At 39.4% G+C, this 12,519-nt stretch overlaps 1 protein-coding gene across 4 annotated transcripts in view; it reads right to left on the reverse strand.

The window, feature by feature from the left end:
• The window catches only part of LOC128013213 (partitioning defective 3 homolog), a 421,775-nt gene that overhangs the window by 11,099 nt on the left and 398,157 nt on the right, over positions 1 to 12,519 (reverse strand). For all 4 annotated transcript variants that reach the window (XM_052596022.1, XM_052596020.1, XM_052596019.1 and 1 more), the window contains one exon: positions 6,779 to 6,902. In XM_052596022.1, the coding sequence (XP_052451982.1) occupies positions 6,779 to 6,902 (124 nt within the window). The remainder of the gene's footprint in view (positions 1 to 6,778; positions 6,903 to 12,519) is intronic.

Consider the following 12,519-nt stretch of genomic DNA (forward strand, 5'->3'; position numbering starts at 1 on the left):
ACAAAGGATAGGTGAAGCTAAAAAAAGTAATTTTGCAACAGCATAACAAAACATTAGGAACCACCCAGAACACCCCAAAAAGAGTACAACAACCTAACAACATTCAGAGCACCTTAATTATCACATAGCAACAGCTTAGCAATCTCCTACCCTAGCAACTGCACATGGACACATTAAAATACCCTACTGACCACTCAGCAACACTCATGCAACCACCAAGAAAACCCTAACACCAACAAAGCAATGCATTAACATCACTGAGAGCAGCCTAATAGTCACCTAGTAAACACCTAGCAACATCCTAGCAACCAGTAACAACAATGAATAACTCACTCATAACTACATTGTAACCCCTCAACAACCATTTAAACACCCTAACAACACCATAGCAACACGCTAACAACATCCTAATAGCCACTTCTAGAAGACCTTTGTCTAGGCATAGTAACATACTAAACCACACAAAATATCATAATAACCACCTAGCAACACCTTAGAAATCTCCCAGAACTCCCTAAACATAACCAAGCAAAAGTTCAAAAACATTAGAGACAAAAATATGCAAATACAAAGACCCACGGACACTAAAACACCTAGAACATGCGTATAATGAGCAAACAACACTTTAGAAACCAACTCAACCCACATGAACTGAATTTAACATACTAAAATAGCCAGAACACCCGAGAAACCTCCCAGAAGACCCTAGCAACCGAACAGAAAAACACTTAAACACCCTAATAACAATCTAGCAATGCCTTAGAAACCAACCCAACTGACACGACTGCATTAAATATACTAAACACCCAGAACAACCCAACAACCACCTAGAAACACCCTAGAAACGTCCAGGAAGACCATAAGAACACCCTAATAACCACCTAGCAACACTTTAGAAACCTCCCAATGGTTACTTCACAGTCGAACACTAAGGAACACCAGGAAAGTCTGCTAGTTCAGTTGCATTGCTCCAGACCAAATACAATGTTGATTTTTTTCATATTTTTTTTTTTTTTTTTTTTTTTTTTTTGGTGCAGTTTGCTTTCACACTGCACTTTTTGCAAGTGAACCAGAAACTGTAAACAAAACCACTCCTGTGCTTAAGGTCATCCATTCATTGGTTTATCCATTTAACCGTAACAGAGTTCGTTTGGAAGCAGACTGAGACCACCTCTTCAGCTAGGTCTCTGTACGGTTGTTTGGTCTGCACCCGAGTGTGAGTGCTGTATTCACACCTGCCCAAAAGATCCGCACCAAGGTGGGAAAAAAACTTGAGTTTGATTCAATCGAACCAAAAAGACAGGTGTGAATACACCCTAAAACACCCAGAACACCATAATATTGAGGCAGCAACACCTTAGAAACCAACCCAACCCATATGAACTGCATTTATCTACTAAACACCCAGAACACCCCAATAACCACCTAGAGGACACCCAGAAGACAACATAAACTGCATAGTAACACTAAAACACCCAGAATACCCTAAAAACTATCTGGCAACACCTTAGAAACTAACCAAACCTACATAAATTGCACTGCATTTAACACCCAGAACACCTTAGGAACATGCCAGATGTTTTTACAAGAGGATTTCTGAAACATGTGTAACACTTTATTTTACAGTGTCTTTGCTACACGCGTTACATACTTATTATAGTAATAACAGTAAATGATGCATAATTTCATGCAACTAATCCTAAAGCTAACCCTAATCCTAACCCTTCCCACGTATTAAGAATAATTCATAATTAATATTACTCAGTACTGAACTGTGTAACTACACTGTAACGAGGACACCTTAAGTGTAACCACCAGTTTAGATTTTATCAACCAGACATTTTAATATTTTTTTGCAGCCATCCAGACCTAAAACTAAATGTGAAGCATTGACTGTGCGTTACACCGGGATCCGAGTTCAGCTCAGTATTCAGAGCAGATATAGTTCCCACATCCCCTGTAAGTAATTTCAGTTTTATAATCTAGTTCTAGTTCCGGTGAACGTGAAGGGATATACAACGGTAGAAAGGCAATCAACGTGTATTTCACTGGAGGGACACTAATTTCGAGATGCAGTGGATTTATCTACCCACTGTAGGCTAATTATCATGTTGTGTACTTGTTTTCGCCCTGAGCTTACAGTGTGTTTCTGCAGCATTGAGAGATAACCTCTTTCAACCATTGGCTGCAGTGGGTCACTGACGTGAGTTCTCTGATTCCACACTGTGGAAATCACGTCTTGTTTCCTGTGCGGTTCATAATCAAAGAAAACATGCTGGTTACTCTGAATCCTGAAATCAATGGTTTTCTTTCCCGTCATAAAGTCTGCCTGAAAGCTTGCCAGCACCGAGGTCCTTGTAAAAGAGGAGAAAAGCATGTAAATATGCAACTAATAAAAGCTTTTGGTTTGCGCATTTGTGATCCAGGCATTAACATAAAACTTCCGTCTCTTGTGTGGCCTCCGATCATCTTAAGAAAAGATTGATTTTTATTGGCTGAGACATGGCAGCAAGCCTCTGGAAGGAACATGCTCTTTATGACAAACATCTGGAAAAGCCCTTTTGAAAGTCATAGTGAGAAACGCTGGGTGTGATATACAAGGGAGGCATAACAAGACACGTCTAATTGTCTGTTTACCGGTGGAGGTCTGTGACAGGTTCTGGCCAAGGGGCGATTACCAGCCATCTGGATTGGCAGCTCGTTGTCGCACATAAAAACCTGATGACGGGTTTCTTTCAGTCCTCGGGGGATTGTGAACGCTGAGAACACACCTTACCACTACCACTGTCCTAATGTGAGTCTCGTGCTGTCAGAACTCACGCTGGGTTTGAAGGATTATCTGAGGTGTACTAACCAATTTTTCTTCATAAAGAAATGAGAGGCGTTTGATGTAAAGTTGGGAGTTTCACCACATAGCTACATATTTAAAAGGCAATCAATCATGTCACCTGTGATTTTTTTGTTGCACTTGAGGGACGCTTCTAAATGGCGTAATGTACGGTATTTATAATCAAAGCTATAAAAAACAACGGGCAGGCTTTGAAATGCTAAATAAATCTCCAAAACGTGCTGAGTACCTGTAGCTAGGTGGTAACAAATGTTAATTAAATAACTGCTTTTCATAGCCATAAAAAACTGCAAAATGCAATACTGTAGTACAGTGATGGCATCAAAGGATAATAGCATACCATGAAAAAGTACTTCAAATAAAAGTTCAGAATACCACAATATTACCACGGTATTTGTGAAAAATCCAACAAACAAACACAGTATTGGAATAAACGCAGCATTCAAACAACAACAACAAAATTGTCTAACTATGGTAGACATCAAGAAAATTATAGCAAGTTGAGAAATGATATTGCTAATATATTGCTATTGAACATATAGAAACTACATAAAAACCACTATGGGATTCCATTATAATTTTGAATACTATTATATTTACAATACCCATTGTATCTCTAAATAAAATTTAAATAATTAATGTTAGTATGTATGTAATAGTAATACCATAAGTTATCATATCCAAATTGCTATGGCAATTCTATGGCACTTTATAAAAAATGTTGCATTACTCATCTGATGTTGATTTCGGCTGTGACATCACCACCCAAAAAAATTGTAAATTGTCTCTGAGGAGCTTTGTTTTGACAGTTTTATAAGGTCATTATATCAAGCTTATGGCAGCAGGAACAACAAGACTCTTATGGCTACAAACGCCTCCCTTGCGCTCTCTTACCCTGCTTAACCATCATTCTCTCAACCTGCTGCTACGACTGACGGCTGTATATTTCTACAAGTCGACAGGACCACAGCGCTCGTGGGCCCTCTCAGACCCTAAATCAACGTCAAGTCTGTTTGTATTCGCTTTGATGGAGTGTGTGTGATTCTAATGCAATCCAGGGATAAAACACCTGGACCACCTGATTCTTTTGGATGTGAAATTATTATTAATTTTTTTTCTAGCAGAACCGTAACCACCGTAGACATTGGGACTGTCTTACATCCTTAACACACCTCTCCGCTATTGTTTGACACAAGCTTTTAGAGCTTTAATAACCATTTATTGGTTGTGTCGGCCCAACAAGCCATACAATACACAAAACCTAAGCCGGAGCAATTTTAGCATGGTTTTTCCCACTATTTCAAAGCTTGAGGGAGTTTTCCCTCACAAAAAAACTACCACCAGCATGTGACTGTATTTCAGCATCTCCTTGTCACAACTTAGGATCAGCAACGTGCCGTAAAAAAAAAAAAGTAATGCTTGACATCTTAACCGCAGTCTTCAGGAAATTCGCCCTTCTTATAATACACTGAAAGACTCCAAGGCATTCCCTGGGTCCCATCTAACATGTTTTGTTATTTAAAACCAGTCCTGTTCAAACTGAGAAGCCGACCCATCAGCCGTTAATACAGTAGGCTTGAGACAAACTCAAGGGAGGGAGCGTACTCTATTACGGAAATGTCTCTAGTCTTTAAACAATGTAAACTATCACAAGCAATTAGGTGCCTTCTAGCTTGACTCCTCTGGTTCGGCGCTGTGCAAATAACAGGCTTTTACTTCCTGTACTAGAAGCCCAGACAATGTGACACCATCGGGTACCAAGAGAGGTTTTGATTTATTCATACTGCAAACAGACTAGCTAAGGCTATGTCAAATAAAAGCTAGTGAATGTCTCCAAGTATAAAATCCGTGTGTACTGCTGAAGTGAAACACTCGCTTGAGATTTACCTGCTGTCATAACTGGGCAAAAATGAACTGTCATTAAGTATATTTATTTGTTTATTAAATATCTGTCATTAGCAGTGATTAAAAACCCATACACAGACAGATCCGACTTATTTCTAGAGACTTGGGGCTGGGGATATTTGACTTGAGCTAGTAAACAACCCCCTAGCTACATCCTAGCAACTCATAACACTCATAACACCCTAGCATATACCCAGCACAACTTCAACATTATCCAGAACACACGAGCAACCACCCAGCAACAATGCCCTGTCAACAAACCACAAGACCCCAGCATGTGTCAGTAGCCAGGTATCCTTTACAGATTCACTCAAAATGTTTGCAATATTTTATAAATGTAGATAAAATACCTATTGAGAATTGATGGCGTTTCCATTAACTGATGTTATGTGACTACTTCTCATGATAAGTCATAGCAACGAATGTTGGTAGGTTTACGTATATCACAGCCACTGTACTAACCATTATTTTTAATCGAAAGAGACGTATGTGTAAATGTTTATTTAAGTAGCTTGGAGAACTGATTCTGAGACGCTTCGGAAAGGCGCCGTGGTGCAGCTGGTATAAACACAAGTATTGAATAGAGTGGCCACGATCAGCTCTTGTTGCTGTGTCGGAGCCATAATGCAGAGTACATAAGGGGTTGTACAAGCAATAATGGCAAGGAAAGCCCTTTATACTTGAGAGCAGCCACGTATGAGGAGTTTCTTGGAGGTTATAGTACATTCAAAAAGTTTTCATTGCAGTTTCGCACTATATTGCTTTTTCGAATTGCCCGAAAAAACAACTCGTGAGTTTATTTTTTTTGCAATATATGGAATTTGTTGCAAAATGTATGCTTTTCCATTAGCCATATTTTCAATTTGCACAATTTGAAGAGTATTGGAGGTGCGGCTAGTGATTTTGAAATGATTTAGATGAAATTATAGATTTTTGCAGTTCCATTTGGTGCCACTAGTGGTACGTAAATTACATGCATTAACTTTTAAGCAATTGCATTTTCATTATGCTTCCATCATTAATCTTTCTGTTTAAGATGCAGATTTTTTTTTTTCTCTCTCATTCCGCACTGATCTGAGTGGAACAGAACACTAATGCATTAATTGAGTTTAACACATTCTAATCTCTGTAGAGCTATTCAAAACCTGAGAGGAAAATGGAGGCCAAATATGTGTCAGAGAAGACAGGGTCAGAGAGCTGACCTCTAATTTAGGAAATGGTTCTATTCCTCGAGGTAATTAGCCTGTCATCTTTTAAAATCCCCCTCCATACCCTTAACAGGAAGTCATAGGACAGGCCGCAATGTCTGGCTCAGGCCATTACAGAATAAAGATACATAGCTATTTGAACTTTGACCCCTTGCAACTTCTTTCCCAGCCTCTTGGGCAGTGTATATTATTTTAACTTGCTGATAAAGATAAAATAACAGCTAGCCTCTAACCTCGGTTAATAAAATGAATCACTGACTTTCAAGGACACAATGGTAAAACACATTCACCTCTGTGCAGACCTAACAAATACAAACAAGTTTGGGGCCAAATAAAATGTGAGATGCACTTGTGATATGCAAGCTTACAGCAAGTGCACCTTTTCCCTCCACCTCGTAGAACAACACATCCATGCATTATCTGAGATCCTTGAAAATATATCTTATTATAATACATGTCACCCTTTGCCCTGAACACCAAACACTAGGCTGACTTGAAAGCTGTGACTCATTTAAAAAAGTTTGCATTTGTCGGCCACATATGTCATTGACACTGGCTCATTACAGAAAAGTAACTATTACATTCCAAAGAAAGAAATTACTGTACATTAATGTTTTATAATGGTTACTTTCTGAGATAATACACCCTCACTGATGTATTCAGCTGACAAATGTGATCTCCACAGGGTGTAGCCTGCGTAATGAGATGAGAGAGATAAAGTGTTACTTTTGCAGCAGTGAATGCTGGGAAGCTTTAAGGGTCAGGGTAAAGGTGCACATGCTAAGCTGAGGTTTATCCAGTAGTCTTGCACACTCACCCTCTGTTGTTGTTGAAAGCTGTAGGATCGGCGGCGGTCATCAGGTTCCTCCTCCTGCTTGGCCTGCTGGAACTCTTGTCGCAGACGATGTATCCGGTCATGGTTGCTGGGTGCCAGTCGGTTGCTATAGAGGAGAGTGGAAAAACAATCATATATCCTCATTTATGAGATCACCATTGATCCTGACATCAACATGAGAAGAACAAAGACCAGATGGTACACTACAGATGACAGCACTTGAACAAGGTACAGAACATCTCGTATCCTTATAAGAATACAGCTTGTTTCCTGAATCAATAGCACAAGCACCATTTGAGCCCATGTTCCACTATCCATTTTGCTAAATTACACGTATGGACACAGTCCATTACTTTTTCCACATTTGGCTTGTGCTCACCGGCATCTTGAGAACATGAAACGGACCAAACATTTCCGCAAAGGACTCCCTAGTGAACCATGGGCAATGATACATGTCCCTCCTACGACAGAGAGTCAAAGGCCCACATCTCAGCCCCACACCCCCTTAGAGAACTCAGAGAGACTCATTTGCATTCCTTTCATTAAGAGCTGGGGAAAGTGACCGTCAATAGGAATCAATAAGCCTTGTCCCGCTAATCAAAACCCTGCTTTTTATCTACTCCACCGCATGGGCTGCTGGTGACAAACCCCTCATTATGATACAGCATCCTGTTTGATAATACGGATAATTTGTACAGAGAGCGAGTGAGAGATAACTGAGGAAGGTAATCCTCAAAAAAGGGGTGAAAAAAAATTATAATTGAGAACACAAAGAGGAAAAAGATTAAGATTGCAAAAACATGGGACAGCATAGAGATTGGTAATTCAGCATACGGATGAACAACGGAGATGTCATCTCTGAGGGGAGCTGATACAGGTGGCTAATCCTCCATTGATGCTGATAGCTTACTTAAGATGAGATGTCTGGTCTAAATGTGCTCGTAATTGTAGATCGCAAGCAGGAACAGCCCACTGACTAAAATGGTCACTCTGACACATCGCCAATCACCCTTCATTAAATCTGCCGCTAAATAGCCTGCCATAAAAACCAAATGGAGCTGAATGAGAATCGTATGAGTAGTGATGACTGAACATCCTTGTTCTGTTGTTCCTAGCAGCCATTAGAATCAATTGTATTAGCTTTACTTCATTTAACGCCCTGTTCCTATATTCAGATGTGGTGTTGGAAGAGCTTGAAGGCCATCAAATGCATTTCAAAGGTGGAGAAAATGGAAGTATTGTAAATTAAGTGAATCAATGAGCCGTGTGTATTTGGTGTTGCAGATACAGGCAGGTAATCTACTCACTTTTAAAGGGCCAAATCTTATATGTGTCCATTAAAATAGTTTATTCACCATTACCAGGTATAATAAACCACTAAAACAGGCTCAGCAAGGCATTTCAAATCCATTTTTAAAAGTGAGATGCTATCAATATGAGAGTTCTGGGCTAAAAGTAAGATTTTTGTAAATGCCATTTGATAACTTATCATAAAATGTGCAAAGTGTATCAACTTCATCCACTGACATTTACTGACATTTTAGCAAAAGTAGAAACTTGAAAAAAAATCTGTTCTCAAAGAAACGTCAAGCAGTTGAAGGGTGAAGGAAGCTCAGGACGATAAATTTAGAGGAAACTGCAAATGAGACATGAAGTCTTTGCTCTTTTGTATACTGTGATGAGATTCAATTGCAGTAATCGTAGACATTTTTCATAGACAAAGTCTGTAGACTTTTGATGACCACTCTCAGCTGCAACTTCAACACAAAGCAGTCAAGCCTGAGAAAAATAAACAAATCACTCGGCCTTTGCCACACATCTGTAAAGGGAAATAAATTTGGCCATTAGCTCCTGTAAACATGTGATTACACATTAGCATCAGATTGCTAGAGAAACGCTAACAAGCTTTGAGCAGTACATAGGAAACTTGCAAACAAACTTTGGTAGAAAGAACAATAGACAGGAAATAAAATACACCCTAATCTTATTCATGACACCATTTTTTTTGTGGGAAACCTAATTCTGATGTAAACTATCTGCAGTAGCATGTAACAGGCATGGCTGACATCAAAGATTTAGCCATATGATTGGATTAAAGCTTGTTTTTCAGGAGACGGTGGACTCCAGTATTGACACTAAACCATTATTCTACACTCCTATTAAAGCCTGTGTCGTATCTATTCCCTTTTTTCCATTAGGAGATGAACAGGGATGGTTTCATTAGCTTAATCCTCCTGCCTAGGAACAGCCTTCCTCTGAATCCTCTGACTCCAAAACAAACAGCAGAGATTTGGTCATAATTGCCTACACAAGACCCTGGAAAGGTTAAAGCGACCATAAGCTGAGTCACTCAGTTCGGTAACCAGCTGAGGCTTGTGATCAACCCAGTAAACAAACCAAATGACCAACCTACAATGACGTTCCATTGTGGTTAAAAAGGTCGATTTAGAAAATCAAAGTGAACTTTTACAACCACAGATGTGGACAAGACCACTATGAGTCATCAGGAAATTACAAGATTGGCAAACAATTAAAACACTGAATTGTCATAGGGGAAGTCAAGCTATACTAATGAAATAAGTTTAAATGAAATAATGCTATAAGATAAACTGAAGAAGTTTAGACCACAAGGGCAGCAGTTCAATTACTATAAACTATAAATAATCGGTGTCTTTGGACGTTCTGGTATAAAATTCCTGCAAAAGTGGCACTTGGAATTAGAAGTTGGAATCATAATAAAGCACATGTGTGTTAAGTGCTGGCAGTAGCCCATCTTGTTTACTCTATCTATTCAATCCTCCCTTACAAAAGAAGACAGATCTTTTCAGTGGAGTCCATGAACACTCCATCACCACCGCACATGATTAGTCTCGGTGCATGCTTGACATCAGGTATCATGTGGTTTATAAATACCTCCAGGCATGCATCAATGTCAGCCATTTGGACTGGCTTAACAAGACCTCGCAAAGACTCATAGAAATTTGCGTTAATAAAGCGGCGACAATTAGAAAAAATGCACCCATAAGCCAAACAATGGATGTGGGTGAGGAGTGGTAGAGTATGAGGGGAGGATGATGAGGGATGGCTTTGCCCAGCCTCTTGTTTATGCATTAGATTAAAGGTCAGGCAGTTTGCAACTTGAAGCCGGCTTAAAGGACGGGCCCGTGTTGTTTGAGCGCACAGCCTCTCCTCCTGGAGATGTCTTCGTGTTTATTTTCATCTCTCCTCCCTAAAGAGAGATTCAAGGGGGAAACAGTCTGACAGTAAAGCAATTAAAGGCAGAGGAAGATAAAATATCCATATGCCACAGCATTTAACAAGCCAGCAGTTTCATTCTCCCAATACAATGAGACTCATTCAATATCTGTCTGTGTTCTCTGACTGAAAGGTCATTTTGCGATTGTCCGCACCCCGTTTGCTCGGCCTTTCCCCATCCTTTTCTTGTTCGTTGTATTCATTTCTTGTGTACGCACACCCCTTTCCTATTCCTGACTCTCTCTCAATATGCTGAATAACACCTTTTGCCTGTTTACTTTACAGCCCCAGAAAGCAATTTCTCTGAAGACAGAAGGTTATTGTTGCAGATTAAACTCTCTGAATCGAGTGTGAATCATGGGTAGCACTGACATCAGAGGCGTTGGACTAAACAGGGCTCCTCACCTGTTCTTGCTCAGAGAAAACTCGATGTGGCAGTACAGAGATTATGCCTAGTTAAAACCATAACGAAAGGAGGGAAGAAAAGAAACCAAAGAGGCAAAACCCCACTGGGAGACATCAAGTGAAACAATCAAAGTTATTACAATTTGCTTTATGGATACAGTGCTCGCAGATTGGCAGACTGATCTGGTCTAGCAGTAGAATGTGGAATGCTTTGGAAGAGATGAATGAATCTAATATTAAGTCTGATGTTGTAAATCTTTCTCTTATAAACGCTGCCAAAAAAGCACCTGGGACGCTGACGTATGACTGAGCTTGTTTCTTTGTGTGTCTTATCTTTGGATTGGTCATGATGCAATAAAAAATCCAATAAAAAATTATCACTCACTCTCACAGAATTTCAATCCTGTATGGCATTCACTCTTCTGTGGGCAAATTTCTAAGTACACTAAAAGTCAGTGGTTGTTGAGTTGTTGAGTCAAAAGTCTATTGTTGCTGAGACCAACAGCAGAGTGAATAGATGATGACAGAATTTGACTTTCGACATGGTTTGTACATGGTTTAAGATGGTAAATTGGTGGCCCAAGCTAGTCTAGATAGGGCAGATGGACTAACAGCTGGATTTGGACCTGGATTTTTAACTGGTCCAAGCTGTTTATTCATTGTCATTTAATGATTAAATGGACTAGCAGTCCTGGTTTGAACCTGTGTAGCCCTATGGGAATTTTGGATATTTCCTAAAATCATTATTTTTATTTTGTTTATTTTCTTTAAAATGTAAATTTCATGATGTTAAAAATGTATAAATAATGTTTGTGTGTGTTAAAAAATTGAGTTAATTAAAATGTATATACCCGGAAAAAAGATCCAATCAGCAATCGGGGTGAGAGGTCGCGAGGTGGAGGAAGAAACAGATCGGGGAAAGAAGATTGGGGAAGAGGAGTGAGAATCGCGCTGTGACTGTCACGTTAGAAATTTGGTAAAACACCAAGTTAATGTTTGTGATAGTACATGTACTTGTAGACTGCACGAAGAGTGAGTTACAGACATTTTTATAGAAGTTTACAGTGTGTAAGCGTGAAGTTTATGGTTTTGCGGAACTCGGTCAGAGTTTTCCACGAGGAGAAAGAGTGAACTGCTAGTCAGAACGATTTAGTTATAAGGACTTTGCCAGCGAGTAGCCTGCTCGGTTGCCTTTTTGTGCATCGTCTGAAAAAATGCACTCATCTCCAGAACCATTCCCTGCATAGCTGTCGGACGACGTCTTCAATCACCAGCATCGCAAGCATCGCGTTGCCGCGGCGTGAATGACGACACGCCTGTCAGCGCTACAACAGCAGTGAGTTTTTTTTTCTGCGCCACAGCGCGAAGCGGCCATTGTGTTTAAGGTCTCCCCGCTCCCAAGCCACACTTCAGGCCTGCAACGTGTCCTCCTATGACTGTTGGGGTATTCATTTTATCTCATTGAGTGGCCATTTAGTCATTTTGCCGGCTTTGTTTTAATTTTGGGGTTATTTAATTGTGTTTCATTTGAATTGCACTTGATATTTGAACTGTATATATTATGTACATATTTTATTTTTCCAGTAAATAGTTCAAACGAATTTCTGTTGAAGATTTGCATTACATTGGGTTTATGACATTTATAATTTTGATACTTGAGGCAAGATATTGAGTTTATAATAGACTGGTTTAAAGTGAAAGTATTTAACACTACTGATTAAGATAAGTGATCTGTGAATTGACGTTTATTTCACTTACATTATTGATAGCCATTTAAAACGGGTGGAATATTAATGAAACTATAAAAGTTTGTTAATTTAACCCAGCATTTGAGAAACCTACATACAATTAGTGTTTTACCTTAATTTGGATATAAAGACATTGCATCACCACTTTGCATTAGTTAAGTTGCATAAGTTAGAAGCTGCTATTAAGGTAAACAGTAACAAGTGATAATTAGGGAATTACATTTAGTGCATTAATTAATTTAGAGAGAGATTTTTTGATAAATAGGAATTCGGGGAGCGTACTCCACAATAATAGCTAGACATGCTAGGGGGCGC

Source organism: Carassius gibelio, chromosome B24, assembly GCF_023724105.1.
Source record: "Carassius gibelio isolate Cgi1373 ecotype wild population from Czech Republic chromosome B24, carGib1.2-hapl.c, whole genome shotgun sequence".
Classification (NCBI taxonomy): Eukaryota; Metazoa; Chordata; class Actinopteri; order Cypriniformes; family Cyprinidae; genus Carassius; species Carassius gibelio.